The sequence below is a fragment of the Anneissia japonica genome, unplaced genomic scaffold (genome assembly GCF_011630105.1).
Source record: "Anneissia japonica isolate Jap-2015-1 unplaced genomic scaffold, ASM1163010v1 scaffold1889_len2455224_cov183, whole genome shotgun sequence".
In the NCBI taxonomy this organism is placed as follows: Eukaryota; Metazoa; Echinodermata; class Crinoidea; order Comatulida; family Comatulidae; genus Anneissia; species Anneissia japonica.
Genome location: NW_022752980.1, coordinates 1,275,339 through 1,298,082, shown reverse-complemented (window position 1 = coordinate 1,298,082; position 22,744 = coordinate 1,275,339). Strand labels below are relative to the sequence as shown.

General features: G+C 34.5%; 4 protein-coding genes and 1 long non-coding RNA gene across 5 annotated transcripts in view; 3 read left to right on the top strand and 2 right to left on the bottom strand.

The window, feature by feature from the left end:
• Nucleotides 1–6,795, bottom strand: part of LOC117122533 (G kinase-anchoring protein 1-like) — a 13,128-nt gene extending 6,333 nt beyond the window's left edge. Inside the window, exons 1-6 of the mRNA XM_033268127.1 lie at nt 6,523–6,795; nt 5,766–5,936; nt 4,236–4,313; nt 3,092–3,259; nt 2,517–2,612; nt 1,330–1,431 (exon numbers count right to left, since the gene is read on the bottom strand). Coding sequence (XP_033124018.1) covers nt 1,330–1,431; nt 2,517–2,612; nt 3,092–3,259; nt 4,236–4,313; nt 5,766–5,936; nt 6,523–6,696 — 789 coding nt within the window. The 5' untranslated portion in view covers nt 6,697–6,795. The remainder of the gene's footprint in view (nt 1–1,329; nt 1,432–2,516; nt 2,613–3,091; nt 3,260–4,235; nt 4,314–5,765; nt 5,937–6,522) is intronic.
• Nucleotides 6,796–6,931: 136 nt separating this feature from the next.
• LOC117122535 lies at nt 6,932–8,594 on the top strand. The gene is made up of 3 exons (XR_004447724.1): nt 6,932–7,498; nt 7,944–8,053; nt 8,211–8,594. It is a non-coding gene; the product is annotated as an uncharacterized LOC117122535 (long non-coding RNA).
• Nucleotides 8,595–10,388: 1,794 nt separating this feature from the next.
• Nucleotides 10,389–18,965, top strand: LOC117122534 (fibroblast growth factor receptor 1-like). The gene is made up of 13 exons (XM_033268128.1): nt 10,389–10,511; nt 12,147–12,203; nt 12,951–13,020; nt 13,532–13,576; nt 13,689–13,876; nt 14,274–14,354; nt 14,444–14,525; nt 15,139–15,297; nt 15,869–15,979; nt 16,330–16,494; nt 16,795–16,976; nt 17,432–17,521; nt 18,444–18,965. Exons 7-13 carry the CDS (start codon nt 14,453–14,455, stop codon nt 18,657–18,659), a joined length of 996 nt encoding a protein of 331 aa, XP_033124019.1. The 5' UTR covers nt 10,389–10,511; nt 12,147–12,203; nt 12,951–13,020; nt 13,532–13,576; nt 13,689–13,876; nt 14,274–14,354; nt 14,444–14,452; the 3' UTR covers nt 18,660–18,965.
• A 91-nt stretch (nt 18,966–19,056) lies between these two features.
• On the top strand, nt 19,057–20,430 carry LOC117122550. The gene is made up of 3 exons (XM_033268151.1): nt 19,057–19,454; nt 19,544–19,738; nt 20,174–20,430. Exons 2-3 carry the CDS (start codon nt 19,568–19,570, stop codon nt 20,318–20,320), a joined length of 318 nt encoding a protein of 105 aa, XP_033124042.1. The 5' UTR covers nt 19,057–19,454; nt 19,544–19,567; the 3' UTR covers nt 20,321–20,430.
• Nucleotides 20,431–21,721: 1,291 nt separating this feature from the next.
• Nucleotides 21,722–22,744, bottom strand: part of LOC117122514 (mucin-17-like) — an 18,322-nt gene continuing 17,299 nt past the window's right edge. The window contains exon 21 of the mRNA XM_033268101.1: nt 21,722–22,638. Within this exon, the coding sequence (XP_033123992.1) occupies nt 22,487–22,638 (152 nt within the window). The 3' untranslated portion in view covers nt 21,722–22,486. The remainder of the gene's footprint in view (nt 22,639–22,744) is intronic.

Genomic DNA, 22,744 nt, shown 5'->3' with positions numbered 1-22,744 from the left:
TACACAATATAAAAAAAAAAAAACATGAGCAGTAATAATGTGCTAGCTAAACTGTCTAGTCAATGGACTGCCAAAATCTGCAGTTACTTAAGTGGATTGATATATTGATTATAAAATTATTAATTATTTCTACTGAAACATTAATTATATTTTCTGTACACTTTGTTTAAATTTTTCAGTATTTTTCTTCATTTGTGCAGGAAATTTCGAGAAAATAGGTCCGCAGAATCGCATTAACACTGCAAATGCCTATACATTGGTTACAATAGCCACCGGCCGACTTTACTGCAACATATGCGCGGAAATTGGCAGACTTATTTTTAATATGCGTGGATGGAATTTTTTCTTATGAGATAACTCTAAATCATTTTACACATAATAATTTTAACCTAAACAGAGTTCCAGAGTTTTTACCAACATTTCGGGAGTGCTGAGATTCCAGCTTCCCACTTGTCAAAGCCCATTTAGGCTTCATTTTAAGCCTGAAAAATTGGCATCACACAGTCGGCCGGCGACACTTTTTATTTAGGTTATAATGTAGCCTAGAACATTAGGCCTAGGCCTGTACAACTTCAGCAAAGTATCTTATACCTACATATATAATGATCTATAGTTTCATTTTCTTGTTCAATGGTTGTTTTTATTGAGAATTATTAGAAAAAAAAAAAAAAAACTGGTACGCCTTCCAACTTCGAAACTTCAGTATTAATCGCCATAGAACATCGTCACACTTCTAGTGTTTACAAAGGTTTCGCGGAGTAACATATCCCAAACATTGCAAGTTGCTCCGATTGATGTAATATCCCAGCATTCTGATTGGTTTAAAACTTGCAATGGACTCAACATACCTTACTCACCAGCCGGTGTAGTCGGGCGCACACATGGTTTGGGATGTTACTCCGCGGAATATAGTTTCGTAATTGGAAGGCCGGCTACCTGTTAGTTCAATGTTGTTTTGTTGTTACGTTTTTTGTTGTTGTTGTCAAAACAAGAAACATTCCTTGTAGAATTATATATTTTTTATATATCTTATAGATTAAATTAACCAATTAATTCAATTGTTGCACTTTATTAATTCCACGTTTAAAATTTAATCTTTAAATATTCATTTAAAAAAATTAAAAAATCAGGTCGCAAATGCGACCAAATAACCCTTAATTTCAAGTCCTGTGCCATGTTGATGATGAATCATGCTAAAAGGCACTTTACACGATAAAAATAGCAAAAATACAATGTATAATATGGCCTAAATAATTAAAATGGCCTATAATAATTGTTAATATACTGTATGAAATAAATCTCATACTACGTCAAATTAAACTAGCTTACTTTTAGTTTTGTGATCTCCTCATGTAGCACCTCGGCTTCTTTTTCTTTCTTCTCCATAGTATCTTCATATTGTAGACGTCTTGCCTTTTCAGATATAAGTTTCTAAAAAATTAAACAATATACTATTAAATTACATGATTTAAGTCTTCAGGTAATTGTATTATAATGGGAAGGATTTTCTGGGTTTTTTTACCTATAATTGTGTGTTACATAAGTAAGATTATTATATTATCAAATTTGTTATTACATTTTAATTCCCATCAGAGCTGAAGACTCCTGATAATCATTATTTTCCTTGAGAAAGAGTATTTGAGTTTACGAATTTAAGCTTAGAAAATAATTCCTTAGTCAAAACAGATATGGTTGGCCTAAGCAAACTACTTAAGCCTATTTTAAAATTGTCTTGTAGTTTTCAATCATTTACTACCCAATTCACAAGGATTCAATATCATTTTCATTGGTGTACACTTGAATTGTGCACAGAATGGACAAACTGCTTGACAACACAAGTTGCACTTGTTGCCATTTACACTAATCATAACTCTGGAGTTCAAGTCCAGGTCTTGAAAAATTCAGGGTTGTGTGTAGAGTTTTGCTAGCAGTGTAAAAAGGGTATGGGGCAAGTCGAATGGCCAAGCGGTTAAGGCAGGGGCGCAGCAACCTACAGCCATAATATCAGCTCTGGTTCAGAAGGCACACTTGCCTTTGGTTCTCGTGGTAGAACAAGTCTTCTCGGATAAGGACTATAAACCGTAGGCCCAGTGCATAATAACTCGTGTGCACTATAAGAACCCAGTACATAATATGAGACGAATAGGGGGATACCCCGTCGTACTGGTACAAACAGCACCTGTGGTGAAAGATGAGAGTTGCTGGTAGCGGGTAGCACAGACATGCTGGAACCCTTAGGGGCGAAGAAAGTCAATTGATTGAGTTACTAGTCCACATATCAAGTGTTATGACCATCTTATTTGATGGATACTGGCACTATAATACAAATGTACACTATTATTATTATAAGACTAACGTAGGACAAATATTTTATATATCAGTGAAACTTTCGTTAGGAACATGAATAAATGAAATCATATTATGCTCTTCAAATCCCAGGAATTTCTCCCTCCCCAGCAAGCTTTTAAAAGCTAACTTTTTTCTGCATATATCTGAGTGGTATAAAAAGTACAAACCTCATTATCTTTCTTTACTTTCCTAATATGTTCTTTAGTTAAAATTTTTGAAGCATCTTCTTTTACTTTTTCAAAAAATAAAGAATCTGCTTCCACCTGCAATATAAAATAAAGAACATTAAAATTTGTTTTTAACTTAAAATAATATTGACAAAAAATATTAGGAAGCTATAGATCAGGGGTACTCAACTGGCAGCCCACAGCATTTTTTGGCCTGCGAGTGCATGTCATCAGGAAAGTAAGAACAAGCCTACAATAATTGGGCATTTCATGTTATTATTACCATTTTTTTCATGTGGCTACACCTAGGTCACTTTGCGACCTTCCAGGATCATTGGACTTTCAAATTGATTCAATCTACAAACTTGACTGATGTTCAATGAGAACCCTTGCTATAGATGCTTTATGTTTCATTACATACTGTATGATGTCTTTCACATTCAAACATGTGCAATACAAAACTTTATCTGAAAGACTATACACTATAATTATTATCTGAAAAAATTCAGGAGTGGAATTACTTTCATAATCATCGTCAATTCTAATAATATTATCACGATTGTTACTATTATTACCTGAGCAGGCAGCTGTATATGATCTATGTTAGTTGAAGTAGGTTCAGGAGGCTTCTGGAACTCCTGCAGTGAGATGGGATGTGGCTTCTCTTTGCCTTGCTTCTTCTTTACCTTCTTGTTTACTTGAGAATCCTGAATGTCATCGACATCCTGCACTGCTTCAAGAAACTAAACAATTCAACATAAAGTCAAAATATATTCTGTATGTGTTATTACATTATCATTATTGTTAACAGTCACACTTGAACATTTACAAATAGTGTTAAAAAGTAATATATCATAACTAAAGAAAGTAGGCTGGCGTTTGATATACATCTAAAGCAGGGGCGGATTTAGGGGGGGTGGCCTAGCCCCGGCCCGCTCCTTTTGGGAGGTCAAAAAAAGAAAAAAAATGAAAAAAAAGAAAGAAACAGAAAAAAATGATAGCCCACAACTACTCAAATGTTATTTTCGGGCGTCTAGAACACAAAAATTTCGTGGGGGCATGTCCCCGGACCCCCTAGGACATTGTTGTCTCGATCGGCCCCTTTTGGATATCTCTGGATCCGCCCCTGTAAAGTTCCATGGTTCATTGTCATTCCAAATACGAGAGAACAGCATTAACACTTTCAGGTAAATGCGAACAGTACTTTACATCATTATTACGCTGGCAGGCGGATTTTGCATGCTAACAGAGTCATTGTACAGCCAATGCCACCTTCGCAATAAATGCAACTTTGTGAAGGTCTCTTAAAGATTAAATGTGAAGCATCTGTGACAAGTCTAACCAAAACAGTTTAATTACCACTGAGAAGGAATATTTTGATGTCAAATTTGCCAGGGGTTTTTGTATTTGAATATTTGTGAACTGAAAATTGGATGTTTTAAAATGTTGGAAAAACAGTATTCTTCCAGGGCTGTTGCAGCTATGCTGGACAATGATGAGACTTAGGAACTGACATAAAAGACCATGCAGTAGGCTTAGCTAGGCCTAGGTAGCAGAAGGATAAGCCTGGTTATTTTTCTTGGGCACGACTTAAACTTAGCACAGTTTGGGTGTAACATTACCAAGGAGAACTTTATTACCAAGGTATAAGGTTTAGTTTTAACAAAAAAATATTCCAATCTGAATAGGGGTAGTGACAACTTCACTCCACAGACATACCTTCTGTTGATGCTCATATGCTAGTTGACTTTGCAAGATAGCTTCATGAAGGTCTTTGGCAAATTGGTCTTCTGTTTGCTGAATAATTTTGAATAGAAAATATTATAAATATACTTATATTTATTACCAGTCAATTCAAGAGTCCGCAAAAGAATAATATTTATGTGAATGCAAACATAAAGTATTTAATTGTTAATTTATTTAGCTCAACAACACACACAGTATAATATTATTAGAGGCAACTGGGTCATAACATGGAGCTATTATTGAGAAGTAGATCACTCGAAAAAGCTCCGCACACGCAGTGCTATGCAAATGAGCCATGTACAAGGCGGCCGCAGCTCATGAAGGGCGTTTGCGCGATGTTTTTTGAAGTCTAATGTGTTCCCCGCCACCAAATGCTCAGCAGGCTTAGTTTACCAAAAAATTGAACATTGCGAAATGGAGAACACCTTCTTTTCTCAACGCGCACCAGTTACAGTCTATCACTGTGGCTGCGCAATCGTTTTCACCTTAAAGCTAATACATTTATCTTTCAAGAAATACCAAACATATTAATATTTCTACAAAAAAGAGTTTCAAATTTAATGAAACATTTACATGAGCTTTAAAAGTATGGTACATTTCAAATTAAATTTCTATAAATTGGATGAAACTCGATAGTTCTAATTTTAACAGATATTAATTAAAGAATGGTTGAGGATTATAATAAATTAATTCGTTCTAGTGTGAACGAGTGTCGACTATTCGAAAATTCAATCCAAAAATCACAGTAATTTTCAGTTTTACACTGCCTTAGCTTTATAGACGAACCAATCGATCTTTAGATAAAAGAAATTGTAACGGAAATATTTTGCGGAATCCGTTTATGAAATATAAACATAACAACATACTAAAAGTCTGAAAAAATCCAATCAGGGGAACATTGTTAATTCTAAAGATATTTAATGAGTTAAAATCAATCAGTTTATCGCACAACTGCCGTGTTGAAGAGTATAAAAGCATGTCGTTTCCAAGTTGTTGCTAACAAAAAAAATGTTAATAAGATACACGCCCATGCGGCAGGGAACACATTGGTTTGACGCGTCAAAGGGATCTGTTAGCGAGCGATCTCCTCTTCAATAATACCTCCATTGTCATAACCAATAAAATGTGGGTAGAATAAGCAAATAGGTAATATCAATCACTGCTCAGTGTTTTGCATTTGATAAATTGGGTCAGAAATTACTTGTAATTAATATACTAAATTGAACTGCTGATTTGATTAAATTATTATTTTTTATGTTCTTAGTTTACCATGTTTATGTTTTTCAATGATTATATTGTTAATGTGTTATTTATCATATTAAACAAGTATTTATAAAATAATATCTGATGCAATATAGAGTTTCATTTAAACTGAAATATATTGGCTGGCTGGCTTTCATGGCCTTCACCAAACAAAATATTAGCCAGTGACCAAAGATCTTACACTGCGGTTGTCATACACTGTACAAAAAAGCCAATCAAACCAAAGATGGACGTAGTTACATTTTCGTCCCTTTCCTTCCAAGAGTCCCACTGTTGAGTAGTCACTTTAGGGTTGTCCCCAGAGATTTGATGAAAGTTATTTCCATTACTCTGGGTTGAAGATACCACCACTGACTGAACGGCTGGTTTACAATTTACGCTTGGTATCTTTCCAAAAGCAATATCTCTTATCTGTAGATATTTATACAACAAAATAAAGGTTATTACTGTATAATGATTTAAATAACCAATTAAATCATACAATACAGAGCATGGTCTATTTTTAAGCCTGGATTAGCTTTGTCGCAATGGGACTCAAATGCTGAGTGAATTATTGCAGAGTGGAAATTCAATGGGTAGGAGAATTCAGTGAATATGCAGTGAAATTGCAAGGCAAAACTGAATCTATAATTAATTATAATTATAATTAATTAATCATTCAAATTCAAGTTCAGTTTATTCACATAATGCATCATCAGTAATTACAAGACGCAATATATATTTTTTTTATTTAGAATTTTCAAAGTATACATTTACATGACAATTAATTAAAGGAAAATGGTGGGGGTGGTTTCCCATCCACTATACACCCCCATTGCTAAATCATAGATCCGCCACTGCAACCATATACCTTAAGGATAGCCTCCAGCATACCATAGCTGGGCCTATCCTAGGACGCCTTAGACTGCCCAATGCAATGCCTAGGCCCTCTAGCTTAGCTTAGCCTACCCTAGCTAAGGCTAGTTAGGGCCTAGGCCTGGCTAGCCTACTCACTTACCTCAGCCTTCTCTTGCCTCTTCTTTTTTCTCCTTGCACGTTTTTTCTGGTTTACATTCTGATTATCCACTGATTTTGGATTCTGGTCTATTTTCTCTGACTGATCTTCATTGTCAGACAAACTTTCGACTTGTAAGCAAGTGAAATTGTTAGGTCGAAGCGATTTTGATGACATCTTTCGGAATTGTTTATATGGGGTTTTTTTCAAAGTGTGGTTGTGGATGTTGTTGTTGTTGTGTTCGATGTCTCCCCCTCTTGTTCGAATTTTTAAGAGAGGGCGCTGTGCCAGTTTTCTTTTTATTTTCAATATCTCAATAAGCATACTGATATACTGTAACAAGCCAATTTTCAATACAAACCATGGCTTGCATTTACGAGTATAAAGTAACTATAAACCAAAATAATACTGTATGCGTACATCTTTACAGTTGAACAAAACCAAAATGTAGGTTCCAAAAACTATAAAATAGGCCTAATTCAATATTTTAAGAGAATGAATATAAGCTGATGAACACAGAGACATGATAATGATTATGAGAACAAATATTTATATGTAATTAAAATAGGCCTAATAACAATAACACAATAGCAGGCGGTAACCTTAACAACAGCATGATGACGATGATGATAATTTTGATCATTAACCATTATTATAATAAATCGTTAGGCATGAAAACAGCGAGCTCTTGTCAAGGACATTGGTTATCGGAGGCGTGCTCCCCCATATATGCAGACCATGCTAGTCTGTAAGATGGTAAGATCATGGTGGTAAGATCCAATTGAGTTAACGTCCTTCAAACGCGATGGAAATCCTCCTTCCGGCAATTACTTCCCCTCCTTGTACAAGTGTTTCCCAATAGGTTTTAACCATAGGTCTACGGTATTCTTGGCTCTAACAAGTTCTTTATTCGTAAGTCTATTGCAAGTAGGCCTACTTGAAGGTTTAGAGAGATAAAAACCATTTTTAAGCACGTTCCGTAAGTAAATATTGTTTATTGCTTGAAAAGAAGTTAATTTTTAAATATAAACATTCAAGTATTAAAGTAATGTTAACTTCCATACTATTCATACATTCCAGCACTAATACATTAGTTCTATAGCACACAGTAGGCCTACGATTTTATAGGGAACGATGACGAATTAGACGGTTTTTTAATATAGAGTATTGCCAATGAGCATGTTTCTTAATTTCGGAGCATTAGATAGGCTTACACCCATTATACTTACACTAGCACAGCCTTGATGGTTTTTAATTCGGTTTGGTTCTTTCAGGGAACAGTGAACCCTGGTTCTCTGAATCAACTGCAATAGCTTTTGCATCATAAAGACGATTATTCAGTAATTGATTTTCAACATGATACATGTTTCTTTGCTTTATCTTATGATCTTGTATTTGTTTTTTTAATATTTACCTAATAATAGGATGATGGAGTCATTTTCTTTGAGTTTGAATCATCTTCTTATCATTTTTGTCCTCATTACATTTCCAATTGGTCATGATGCTGGGAAGTGCTGTTATTACTTGGCAAATTGTAAGTATAATAATTACGATGACTTATGGCCGCTTATTAGACCAACGAAGGAATAATCCATGATTTTTTTAGAAGTAAATTAATTAAAGGCAAGAAACCAAGAGTGGAATTTAATAGTAACAGGAACGCTTGTACACATTTTGTTTTGTCTCCATAGATGACGTTAACGATATTAAAGTCGTTAACAGAGTCGAAAAAACTGATGAAAGGAATACCTCAAATAGATGGAATTTGTTAACAAACATCAGTTGGGCGGCACCGGGTAAGTCGTTGGTAGCAATGAATGTGACGTCACTTAACTTCCTCAAACATTTTCTGCTTAGTTTTACTAGAATACAGTGAATAATATTCATTTGACGGCCCTATATAATCGCATTCTTTATTGCATGCTACAGGAGGCATTTGTAAAGATTTGTTAAAGTTGGGCAAAGTACTTCATTAAGATTAGATACACTTTCTTATTAAAACTACCATTATACAATTTAGTTTACAAAGTTTTGACACAAACCGGCTCCAAAAGTGTAACTGCTGTACTCGCACGAACAGGCCGGGGGGGGGGGGGGGGGGGGGGTGCAGGGGATGCGGACGCACCCCACCCCCCAAATTCAAAAAGTTCTATTTTTTAAAACCTATGATTTCACAAAATCGTTCCTAATTATCATAAAATGCTATAGCATGCATTGCATATTTGTTAGCTTATCTAACCATTGATTTTTAATAATGTGGTATGAAATTTGTTAGAAATTGATCGTCTTCGGTGATTGCAGATTGATTTATATAATATGAAGCATGTTATCTATAGGCCTGCAGATATACAGGACATAATTATAGGCCTAACGTTACTTTTTCAGGTCCCAAAAAACACCCAAATTAATGAAAATTTAAAATAAATATTAATTATGTGTTTAAGAAATCTATTGTAAGACCCTCAAAATGCTACATTGTCGCTTTTCTCACAACCCCCTCCAGGCCTCTGCCCCTGGACCACAAAATTTTCAAAAAGTCCACTTTTTAAAACCTATTATTTCACTAAAATCGTTCCAAATTATCGCGAAATGCTATATGCATTACATTTTTTTGCTCGCTCTTCTATCCGTTGATTTTTAATAATGTGCTACAAAATCTGTTGGAAACTATCAGCTCCAGTGATTGCATATTGATCCATGTCATCTGTAGGCCTACAGATGTAAAGAACATGAAAAATTACAATTTCACAGTGGTGGATTCAAGGGGGAAGAGCCCCGCCCCCTAAAATTATTTAAAAAATGGAGAAAAAAGAAAAATCATGGAAGTTTGTTTGAGAGTGCCATTTCCGGCCATTTTGAGGTGCCATAATCATAAATTTTCTTACCTCAGCCCCAACCATGGTGGGGTTGAGGTGATATTGACCATTATGTCTGAACTCCCTCCACCCCCACCCACTATTACTCCTGCTTTACTGTATGTCCCTAGACAATACTCAAATGAATGGAAAATTTAAATAGGATATTACAAATTATAGATTTTAGAAATCCATTAAAAAGGCCCTCAAAATGCTGATTTGTCAGAGCTTCCAGAAGATTCGCCCCACCCTCGCGGGGATCCCTAGGCAATACTCAAATGAATGGAAAATTTAAATAGGATATTACAAATTATAGATTTTAGAAATCCATTAAAAAAAGGCCCTCAAAATGCTGATTTGTCAGAGCTTCCAGAAGATTCGCCCCACCCTCGCGGGGATCCCTAGGCAGTCGCCCATCGTAAGGTCCACTTCGGTTGCAAAACGCACCTCCCCATCAAAAATCCTGCCTACGGGCCTGACGAATAAGGGCCCGGGCGCATGAAATACTTTTGCACTTTTTGAGGGGTGCTTATTCAAACGGGGCGCTTATGAAAACAGAGTGGAAATTGAGGGGGCGCTTATGGAAATAGATGAAAATCGAGGGGTTCTTATGAGAACTTATTAAATTCTAAGAGGCACTTTTTGAATGAAAAACGATATGTAAGGACATCGGAAAACCGAAAAGTACGAATGGTGGTGCGGCGAAAAAGATAATCGTCCAGAGAGCATGGCTCGTAGTCAGGCGTGGCGCTAGGATTTGCCCGACGGGGTGGGGAGGGGGGCCAAGGTCCTGTCTCTTATACACATCTAGATGTGTATAAGAGACAGGCACATGGATGATCGCACTTGATCCAAAATCTTTTTATGTTTTCTAGTGCTGCCATTGAGTACTGCACTGATCTTTTATTTTACATTACAAGATTTTAAATTTTTTTAAATTTAAAGACTTGATATAAAAAGTCTGCTATTGAACTAGTAGGCCTAAATATTCAATCTACACACACACAGACCTTTGAATCATACGACATTGAAAGATATGCTATCGACGTAGAAGAGTTAAAGAGCAACAACCAGTTACAAAAAGTTGGAGATGGAAATTGTAGCTACTGTCCTCTCCTGGAGACAGATATTGTCACGGTAATTTTCATCCAGCATGACACACCCACAACAAACATATGTAAATTATCAAAATATAATTTACTTTTAGTATATTATTTTGTTAAAACACAGATCCTATATACATATATACGTATATGTATATGATCTGTGGTTAAAATAAACAACTCTTGGATTTTTTTTTTAATATTAGAAAGAGATAATTTATTTTTCCAGAGTACATGTATAAAACAATTTATATAAAAGTATTCTTTGCATCAGTTTAAGGATTTTCGCAGCAAAAATTCAGTGAACCAAAACAACTCTGTTCGATCAGTGCTCAATGAAGGCAATGCGTAATTGCATCTTTCTAAGGGTTTACAGATTTTTATATTTATTTTGCCCAATATCATTATATTTTTTTTTATATCTTACAATATAACAATACAAAAAAATATTTACGACAAATTTAAATTCGTGAGAAATAAACATAATTAAACTAATAAGCAACATAATTGAAGTATGGTTTCTTACCAACCACGTAAAGTTGAATAAACGGGACAAGGTCGACGCGCGCTTAAAAGTAAGACTGTTGTAACCACTCTGCAACCACATCCTGTCTTGTTATATTTATGTTAACATTTCTATCAATACATTCATGTTGTTACAGAGTTGGGTAAGCCTTTTCAGGGTTATTATCGACATTGTTTTACATTGTTCATTCTTAGCCAGTCCGACCCTCTTATTGTTATTGATTCAGTGTCAGTCGTAGTGGTAATAATAATATGTATATGAACAAATTTTATTACTAACCCACTGCACTACTCAGTCAGTGGGTGAGTAATAAAATTTGTTCATATACTTATTATTTCCACTACGACTGACACTAAATCAATAACAATAACTTTTCTGTGGTATTCCTAAAGTCGAAACTTCCGAAATATAAAATGCAATAAACCATCGAATATGACTAAAGAAATGTTATCAACTTGAGACAGCTCGAAATTATTCGATGAGTTTTTGTTGATTTATAAGTTGTTACTAATGAAAATCGATTACGGATACCAATCCAATTTAAAGGTCAACTGAATGGAGTGTCAATCAGCCTTACAAACTGACCAATCAGGACAGGACTAGGAATACGCACTTGTCCACAAATGCACGTGTTTACGTAAATGCCGTTTGTGGGGACCATAGCAACAGTATCCAAGAAGCGGGCTTAGCGAAAAGGTCCATTATCATTCTGTTAATATCTCCTTGGTTATACCTAGGTTAAGACAGCGTAAGGACGTTCTGTGCATAATACACGTCTGCGCAATTCGAATTATATCGACTCGATTTTTGAAGTGTGAACATATGCCATCCAATCAGATGAATATTTCAATATTATGTAGGCCCGTAATCAAATAAAAAGAGAGAGAGAGTGAAATTGCAATTATTTCATGACAAGTAAGTTAGCAAGTGGACCAATTAATCATAAATAAAATATATTATATACCGGTATATAATTATAGTGGGAAAATATACATGTATATTCCTATTGTAGTAATATTGGGCAAAATTCATGTAGCAATGAATCATGAATCAGATTGATATGTGTGTTTGGTTGATCGTTGAGATTCATAATTGAATAGGGTCTATATTTATTGTTAACCATAGACTTTGCTTCTTTTTCAGTATTCTCTTTGGCATGTATTTCGTGACTTGTGGTTTGGCACTAAATACGTATTTTCTGTGAGTTCCATGAATATTTAAGAACGAAACATGACATAATTAGTATCTACTTAGGCCTACGTAAGGGTTTACCGTTATGTCGCATTTCATTTTATTATTCATTTCATTTCCAGATACATTTCGTTAGAACAAACTCATCCCATAAAGGTGTATTTGACTTCAAGGCTACTTTCAATACACCAGGTAGGTTCAAGAATGCACAGTATGTTTACAGTAGTAGTAATAACAATATTAATGATTTAAAAACAAATTATGATGATTATAATGACAATGACGATGGTGATAACGATGTTTCTTCAAAATATATTACTACGCTTCAGTGGCGGCGCTAGCGGGGGGGGGGTTTCTTTTCCCCAGTTTTCTCCCCCCCCCCAACAAAAAAAAAATCACAATTCGTCGGGGAGAAAAGAATGATATGTATTTTCTACATATTAGTAGACTATAAAATCGATTAGGGCAAAATTCATGTAGCAATGAATCATGAATCAGATTGATATGTGTGTTTGGTTGATCGTTGAGATTCATAACTGAAAGGGCCTATATTTATTGTTAACCATAGACTTTGCTTCTTTTTCAGTATTCTCTTTGGCACGTATTTCGTGACTTGTGGTTTGGCACTAAATACGTATTTTCTGTGAGTTCCATGAATATTTAAGAACGAAACATGACATAATTAGTATCTACTTAGGCCTACGTAAGGGTTTACCGTTATGTCGCATTTCATTTTATTATTCATTTCATTTCCAGATACATTTCGTTAGAACAAACTCATCCCATAAAGGTGTATTTGACTTCAAGGCTACTTTCAATACACCAGGTAGGTTCAAGAATGCACAGTATGTTTACAATAGTAGTAATAAAAATATTAATGATTTAAAAACAAATTATGATGATTATAATGACAATGACGATGGTGATAATGATGTTTCTTCAAAATATATTACTACGCTTCAGTGGCGGCGCTAGCGGGGGGGGGGGTTTCTTTTCCCCAGTTTTCTCCCCCCCCCCAACAAAAAAAAATCACAATTCGTCGGGGAGAAAAGAATGATATGTATTTTCTACATATTAGTAGACTATAAAATCGATTAAATAAGCCTCTGAAACCCATGAAGTGTTCGGGGGTTCGCATCCTGGACAACTTTTAAGACATTTTCAGCGACGTCCGACCACGCCCACTTCTGGCCATCCCAGCATATTTCCCCCTAAAATGTTGCCTTGCCACCCAGCCCCCGATTTCAGATGCTGTCGCTGCCATTGCTACGCTTAGAAGCCTAGTGACGATGACGATAATAATAACGTCGATGATAATATCTGCAATTTTGTTCCAGACTGTTTTGTTGCAACACAAGACGGAGATTATTGTCAAAAACAAAGTGAGTTATTGTATTTTCTTAGATTTAATTTTCACTTTAGCATTAGTTATATAGGCCCAATTATTATTGGGTTATGCTACTATTGCGACCATTCATTATAGTTTTTATACAGATGTACAGATATCTGGGCTGATAATAGACCTCCGGTTGGATGACGTAGTACCGCAAGATGATGGATATGCGACTGCTATAATATCATGGATACCACCTGTCCAGGTTCGAAGAGACAGCGAACTAGTGGCCTTTACTGCTACGTATCAGACATTAACAAAATACACGAAAACTGTTCTCAACTTAAAGGTAAGACATTTGCTATGTGATATTAACACAACTTGATTACAAGTTTCCAAAGGTTGTCTTACTTCCTTCTATAGAAAATAAATATTAAGTGGAAAACCTGGCGAATCTTGTTTTGCCGGGTGTCCCAGGCGATATAATTATGTCCTGCCATGGTCCGAGAGGGATGGTTTTAGTGTTCGCCCTTACACTGGATGCTTTTTATTTTCAGCCATTTTAAGCTATATATAAATGATTTAACACTTGTTTAGTGTTTGTTCCGGAGGACGAGCTCGCCTTTTCACCAAAGTCCTGAATCCGAAACTGGGCTTGACAGTGACTTTGCAGTATTAACGCAATAGGCCTCAAACAAATATCAGGATAATTATAAATAGTGTCCGTGATTAATTTTCTTTTTCAGGCCCAAAATCAGACAAATTGGCGGGAACGACAGGTGACAGAACTTTCAGGGCTACTATTAAATGAAACCTATCGATTATACGTAAGTTGTCCCGTTGTATGATTTAAAATATAATCCAATTGAAATTGCTTGACACACTACGACTGACACTAAATCAATCTTCTTTTAAGATTCAACCTATGGTTAAACTTAAAGTTGGTTCACTTCTAAAAAATGGAACTGCGTCTGAGATCAAGTTTGAGACTTTTATAGGTGAGTACCGATATGAATTCATTTTACTCAGTGTTAATTATTTAATTTCCAGATTTTTTTTCATTTCGTTATTAACTCGACGAAAGTTATTTCTCTCCTTAATCCTGGATCTTTGTCCACTACAATCGGTATCGGTCAGGGGTGGCACCAGTGCCTCTCCATCGTCGGGGAGAGCTGCCCCCCTCCCTATCTTCGGGGAGAAAGCCCACAATTCTTTGGGGAAAAATTGTATGTATTTTCTACATATGCCTATAGAAGACTCTAAAGTCTATTAAATAAGCCTTTTAAACCCATATTGTCATTATAAGTGGACCACTCGAAAGATTTTAAGCAATGCCCGACCGCGCCCTCTTTGGTCTCGTCGGAGATATCGGTCCCCATCGGGAGCTACGGCATCCCCCACCCCCGTCGGTCAACACCTGACGCCAGCCCTGGTATCAGTATGAAAATACATCACAATATATTTTTATTTTCACCATGAACTACAGGATATGCATTACCGGTACTAGGCCTACTGGTAAGATTCTATATACCTGGGATAAATGTTGTTTGCTTGATTTATAACGAATTGGTGTACTTTTCAAACACTCATTGAAATGCTGTTCATCAATAGAATTTGGAGAATGGACGGACTGGAGACCCTCTGGTCCTTGCCCGTGCAATGGTTTCATAAACTACACACGTTCTTGTCAGCCACAGGAGCTTTATTGTCAAGGAAACGATGTCGAGGAAAGAGCATGTCAAATTAGTGATAAGTGCAGCAAGTTAACAGGTTAGTTTGTATACCTAACTAACTCTTACATAGGCCTATGTGATTCGATTAGGTACACGATAGCAATGGTAATTCCACGATAATTATAAGAATGTTTAATGTATGAAAATAATGTTAATTATTCAATAAATGCTGTTTTATCATCAGGTATGAAACAATACAGCATTTGGATAAAATATGTTGCGATGGTGCGAAATATTCAGCCTTATTTAAAAGATTAATGAAGTTTATTTATTTACGGCATTTATTAAACATATTTAGGAAAAATAACATACATCGAGATGGTAACGCTGTTTTACAATATGGTTCTGCAAAGATAAAGTACTATATACAACATTAATTAAAAAACAATAATATATTATATTGTCTTGCATATATATTACAAGGACAAACATGATTTACCGTAACTATACTGATTTTTTTCAATTAAAATCGGATCGATGCTATAGATGATATAAACAATTAGTAATAGGCCTAATACTTCGTTCATTTGTAGAAAATATTTGGCTAAATGTTGTAGTACTGTAGACCTAATAAATTATACAGGTAATTTTTACTGTTTTATTTTCAGAAAAAGCTATCATCATTGCAGGAGCTATACTGATAATTATATTTATACTTTTAATTGCTGCGTTCGTTCTTAAAAGATACAGATACGGCAGCCATAGTACGAGTTACAATGGTACGGTCATACTTTTTCATATCAAATTATATTGGCTTTTGAATCAGGTCTCTAAACGTTTATTTTAATATTTATCGTTTGGTATACCGTATTTTATAGGCCAACATTTTTTTCAATATGAAAAACAAACATCAATACTGTATTATGTAGCTTGGGTACGTGTTTTTTTTACGACAATCAATCAATCAATATTAAAGAGAATAACGCAACTACATTTTTTTATCAAATAAAGCAATCAAGTTCACGATTAGTAGGCATATACTTTACCTATATGGTACCTATATTTTTTCTAATAAAATATCTATCAATATAATTTAAGGACAACACATATATTTTTGGGATACTTTTAGTGGACCCAGCCTTCAAGGACCATGAAATATGCTTGCACACACATGTGGTTTGGGATGAGAGAAAACCGATAGGTAATGGCCGATTTGGAATGGTTTATTCATGTCCATTAATTGAACAGGACGGGCGTGGTCGCCGTAAACTTGTTGCAATAAAAACACCTTTAGGTAAGTACAGTAGTGCAGATAAGACAATTCACGCATGTTTAACAGTTCACGTGGTGATGTGAAAGTTGTATTGACTTAAAATTGTAATTATTTGTTATTTTGTGAGGCATTTCCTGTTATATATTTCTGTAGTCCTACCTTATAGGTGATGTATATAGGCCTAATTGTAATACTGATGGGCCTATTTAATACATGGAATTTTAAATGAAAATTGTTTTGATTTTAATAAGATCTATTATAGGCCTAATCATATTAATATTGTTTGTGGAATAACCTGGTAAATTTCGCTCTAATATTTAGAAACGGCATCCGCAGCTGAAAAAATGGATTTTAAGAAAGAGATTCAACTCATGTCACAGATCGGCAAACATAATAATGTTATTGAACTCATTGGATGTCGCACAACAGAAGATCCGATGTACATCATCACTCCATTGATGCAATATGGATGTCTATTGGAATTATTGCGTAAAAGTTCAAAGGTGATTTACATCTCTCTTTGCTTACAACGACCATTAGTAATGTGTTTGTTTATACAATAGGTCTATGTTTAATGCCTTTTTTGTCTTGATCCAAGTGTCAGCTACGACAGTCCCACTATCCGTGTTTATGGAAATGCATTGTATGTAATTTGTCTACATTTTAGAATTTTACCTGAAGTATTAGGTACCTGGTTTATCGTAATCGTTTGAATAATGTTCAAACTTGGAATTTTGTGCGCTGTAAGTTTGGAACGATTTAAAAGTGGAAAATGCTATTAAAAAATTGATAATCATCAGTAGGCATACGTTCTAAATATTAGGTATGAAGTTATAAAAATGACTAAACGCAAGATAATTTTTATAACTTTATATTTAATATTTAGTTATAAAAAAATGACTAAACACAAGATCAGTCATATATAAACTAACTTTAGGGTTATTTATATTTTATTTAGATGAAGAAAGATGGTGTGTATACCGAAGCGATTTATGATTTGAAGCTCAAAGATCTGTTTAGCATCGGTAGACAAATTGCCATAGGAATGGTTAGTTTATAAACAAATACCAGCTGTGATAAACTAAATAACTTGAACAACAAAATGCAATATATAATTGTTTAATTAAGGAACTTTCAAATTGAAAAAAAAAATAGAACAAACAAGTATCTCCTCGCCAAGTATCAGAAAATATACCGTTCTTATTACTTTGCAATGCCCTTAACATTGTTATTAAAAACTACTAACTCTATAGACCTATAGAAAAAAACTGTAACTCCGCCATAATAAATTGTTTTGATCTATATCACAATTGAAGACAATAAGTTAGTAATATTCTTTTTAATGAGCAATTCGATATTCACCAATGAGGGATTTTTCCGATTTTCACAGATAAAAATGATTTTTAAACAGCTGGCCTAACGCTCAATACAGTAGTGTGTTCTTTTCTGGCTAAGACTACTGTAATTATTTCAGTTAAGCGAATAACACAAACAAAATGGAAATACAAACACGTATACGAGTATCTTATTAAAAAAACTTAAGCATATTATTATATACACATATATTATATTCATCTGCTGTTCAGGCCTACAAGTGCTTATGGGTACGAAAGTACATTTGAAAATACATTTGAAACGAAATATTTTATTTTTATTGATATTTATAACAATAATTGATATTCTTTCTTAAGCTAAATTCACATCGGATCCTAACCAAAATTCGGATCGCGTTTCCGAAGCGCTGAACGCCAGCGTTCCAATTCGTACACTGATTCGATTTTCTGAACGCTTCGGTAGGCTTTCCGATCCGAAAACTCGGATTCGAATTCGATGTGAATGCAACTCCTTTATGCTTACCGTTTTACATTTTAGATTTTGATATGTTGTATTTTGAATTATATTTACATCCTTTAATTAGTGTTTTACGCTGTTATATGCAATAAAGAAAACATTTACTGTATGTCATTTAGGAGTACATTTCCAGCTTAAAGATTGTTCATGGGGATCTAGCTGCGCGAAACATTTTAATTGGCGAAGGTCTAGTTGCCAAGATAGGTGATTTTGGCTTGGGACAAGATGCGTACGAGAAGGGATACTTACGATTAAAAGACGGAGAAGTTCCAGTGAAATGGTACAGTCTGGAAACGCTCACAGAACAGTTTATGACTCCAATGAGTGACGTGTAAGTTTGGAGTGTTCTAATCTAAGTTGAAATGTTATATGATGTTAGACAAGTAATTTCTATTTGTTAGTTTCTGTTGCTGTTTCTCTCACAACATCTTCAGGTCATCGTCGATTTTGATATTATTATCTTTATCTTATCTTTATCTTTTCTTTAGTGGTTGTCTGCCGGAAGGAATCGGGGAAGGAATACAATTTAAAAAATTAATACAGTAAACAAATATTAATTTATACCATACACTTAATGATAACATCAATACCACAATAATGTTTACCATTTCTTAATTGGAAAATGCAAAATACATGACAGAATTACAGGTAAACAATGCTACCAAAGCTATCAGTACAGGCTACAGTATCTAAATGCGCTTGCTTGTCCACCATTAGGGCTGTTTACACTATGACGATAACTATCGACGATAAAAAGCTGAAAAGCTTCATATAGAATATGACGTCATTAGACTTGCGAAATATTTTTTGACACATACACGATAAATCGTTATCGAATCGTGCTAGTTTGAAAACTTCCCTTATTTTCTATATGAACAATTGCTTTTTATCGTTATCGTCATAGTGTAAACAGGCATTAAGACTGAACAGTTCTATACTCTTTGAACTGTGCGCGCGAGTAGGTCTGACGTATGCAACAGTTTTAGGCTATAGACTGTGTTTCCATGCTCAGCCAACTCGTGAACATGCAAATTAATTAGAAAGCAAACCTGCTGATAAGACAAAATTTGTAAATACAGTACTATGTCGAAATTTAACAAATTGGTGCGGCACGTTTCTCATACAAAATTGTAAGAATCAACAATACTCAATTATTCTTATACTGTAATCGTATGTAATTTATGAATTTGGTAATTCAAATTTGAGTCTTTCTTAACAGGACGCCAAAGACTTGGAGACTAACATGCACGACGAAGTGTGTAAACTAAAAAAAACTGACTTTGAATTAGGTGAGATGAAGCCCACACAAAAAGACAATGTGAGCGGCACAGAAGAAGCAAACGATGAAGAAGAAAGTACAGGCCAAACATTCAGCATAGCGGAATTCATTCCTTTGATGGAAACAAGTTCACAGGTATGAGGGACTTTACAATCAATCAACGTCTACAAATCCGCAGCAGACATGACGTGATACAAACATTCTCATGCAGTGGGGGTGCACGACCCCAGCCCAAAAAAATACCCTGCCCCTAGTCGTCTCCCTCTATTGAAAATGTTAAAAGCTAAAAAATCCCCCTCAGATAATTCACTTAAAATCACCATATTTTGCGAGCTAACACCCCTCGCATCATCGACCCCCCTTTTTTTAAGACTCCTATATACACCACTGTAAAATAACATATGTTGAGGCTTGCGGTACACCACGTAGGTAGTTAGAAAAGAACTGTTGTAGTTGAGAAAGTCTCGATGTTTCGATTGAGTTGCTTCAATCATCTTCAGGAGAATAATTTCTGCTGATCCACTGTAAAATAAGTTAATCTCTAGATTATTCTTAACTTTTATTTTCTAGTATGGTGATAAATCCAGCGGTTTGACGCAAGCTCTATCTCACTACGAATTCAACTCTCATACGGAAAGCATGGGTTTCAGTAGTGTTCGGGATGAAGCATTCATACCAGAATTCGAAAACAGTGGTGATAGTTGGTCGAATCTTTGATTTACGTCATCAGCACGACATTAAACGTTTTATATTTCTTGATTGTTCTGATTGGATTTTTTTTACCTTGCTGTTGTATTTGAAATAAAAAATGATTGAATTGAATTGAACTTTGTTGAAACAAAAAATGATTGAATTGAATTAAACTGTGCAGTAAATAAGTTATAATTTATAACAAATATCATAAGCATAATGCTTTCTGTTACTTTTTGTTTGTTTTGTAATGTACATACTTAAACCATGTTTTATGGTCAATTTGAATGCATTAATTTTACACTTTATAAACAAAATTTTAAACTTTGCAGATTTACATTAATTTCATTTTATAAGTCAGATACAATGTGGAGAGTTCCCTAAAGGTAAACTTATTTTCAGTTTTGAGCAATCTAGTTTTAATGACTTTTTAAGTGTTTGTATTTCAATCTTGTAATCATGTTTGTCATTGTATTCTAAATGTATGTTTGTCATTGACGAAAAAGATATATGATATCTACTCTATATATTTATGTAACTTCCAAAAATCGTAATGGTAAAACCATTAAAACTAACATATTTTGTCTAAATAAAATTTGTTTAAATATTATGCAGACCAACACATGTTAAAGCAGCTCTAATCACAGACAACTAACATACTACAAAATAAACTAAAGTTTTTTTTTATCGGAGGTGTAGTATATTGATTGGAAAAAATTGGTTATTCATTAAATACTACAGTATGGAATACAGTAGCTACTAACCTATAAAACATATTTTATTAGTTTATCAAATCCTAAATTTTTGTTGTTCCATGCTTACATTAGGTTATACTTTGTTATACATCGTAATATGTTAGAATACAATCCAGCAGCCTTTCAGACTAGACAGGTAAATTTAGAGCTGTTTACTTAGTTGAATATTATATGATCATGCAAATACTCATCTGTACTTACATTAAAAATGTTGCCAAATAAATTTTAAATATTGAATGATCAATCAAATACACTGTTGTTCAGATATTGCATTACTAAAATCAGTACAAGTAGTACTGAAGATGTAATTTAGGGGGAAAGTGTGGTGTGAAAGAGGGTAATCAATTAAGTAAATTTGATTTCTGATTTATATACACATACTGTAGGAAATAAGATGTTTACAAGACTAAAGCATGGTTTCCATACAATCGCTACATGCTATCACCGACAGCTTTCAGTGATGCTGATTAGTCAGTCGAATCGGGGAGTCTTTCCAATTGCGTTGGGGACTGCTATGCAGTGCAACTAATGTTACTTGCTAGCAATAATCAATTTAACGTTAACTCAATATTTGCATCTTATGAATATCTAAAGAATGTTAAAAATTACTTAAAGAATATGTTAATTCAATATGCCTTTTCAATGCTGAGCACAACTTCATGACATAAGATTGTAAAATAATCTATAGAGGATATGTTTTATTGACTCACAGATGTCATTTAATGACAATTATGTTTTTCTATACATGACAGAACCATAATGATATTTATTGTCCATTGTGGAATTAATCTCAAAAAATAAAGCACACACAGAAATAATAAACATTTAAATTGTACAGAATAAGAAAATATTTCAATATTAATATTTATAAAATCTAAAGTTAAAATACATAAACGCCTGTGCTTTATTCACAGTAATAATTGGCTGGCAAGCAAACAGGAAATGCATTCTTTACAACAAATTAAATTTAATTTACTATATATCGGTTGTATATACAGCAGCTGATACAATCAATAGTGGACATGCTTCTATTTCACCATGAAGGAAGTTGCACCACACATATTTCAGATATTTAGTGGCTGCTTTTCCACTTATACTTGCCAAATTGCACCAGGTGGCAGGCATATCATCAGTTGACCTCTTTCATACCCGTGGGCTGACCAACTAGTGTAGTTGTCTTGATAGAACAATGGTCTGTTAGTGATGTCTGCTGGTGGCATTTTAAATATCATCAGAAAAATATGAAAATGGTCATTTCCCGCCATCAGGGATGTCAAAGCACTGGTGAGGTCATCTGAATAATGGAAATGCAGGCTCTTTCTGCCACTGGGGACATCGTCTGGTAGCGTCTCATGTAGCTATATGCTCTCCAACCACTTGTTCTTTTAGATAATAGAACAGTTAGCTTTCACTCATGAAGCTGTCATTTGATAGCACCTCAAATGTCAATGAGTTGTCCAACTGCTGGCGATGGAGGGATGATGGAGGGATGTACATTACCTGCCAGCGGAGATACCATTTGGTCAATAGGAGAGTAATCATTCCCTAGCATTGGTGATGAAGGCATTAGGATTGAGTCATCACTTTCATCTGAAACATAATTACAATTTATTTTCAATAAAAAAAAACTAGACTGAACATTAATATTAATATATAAAAGAAGAAAAACAAGATACAGAAAAAGTGTTAAAATTTA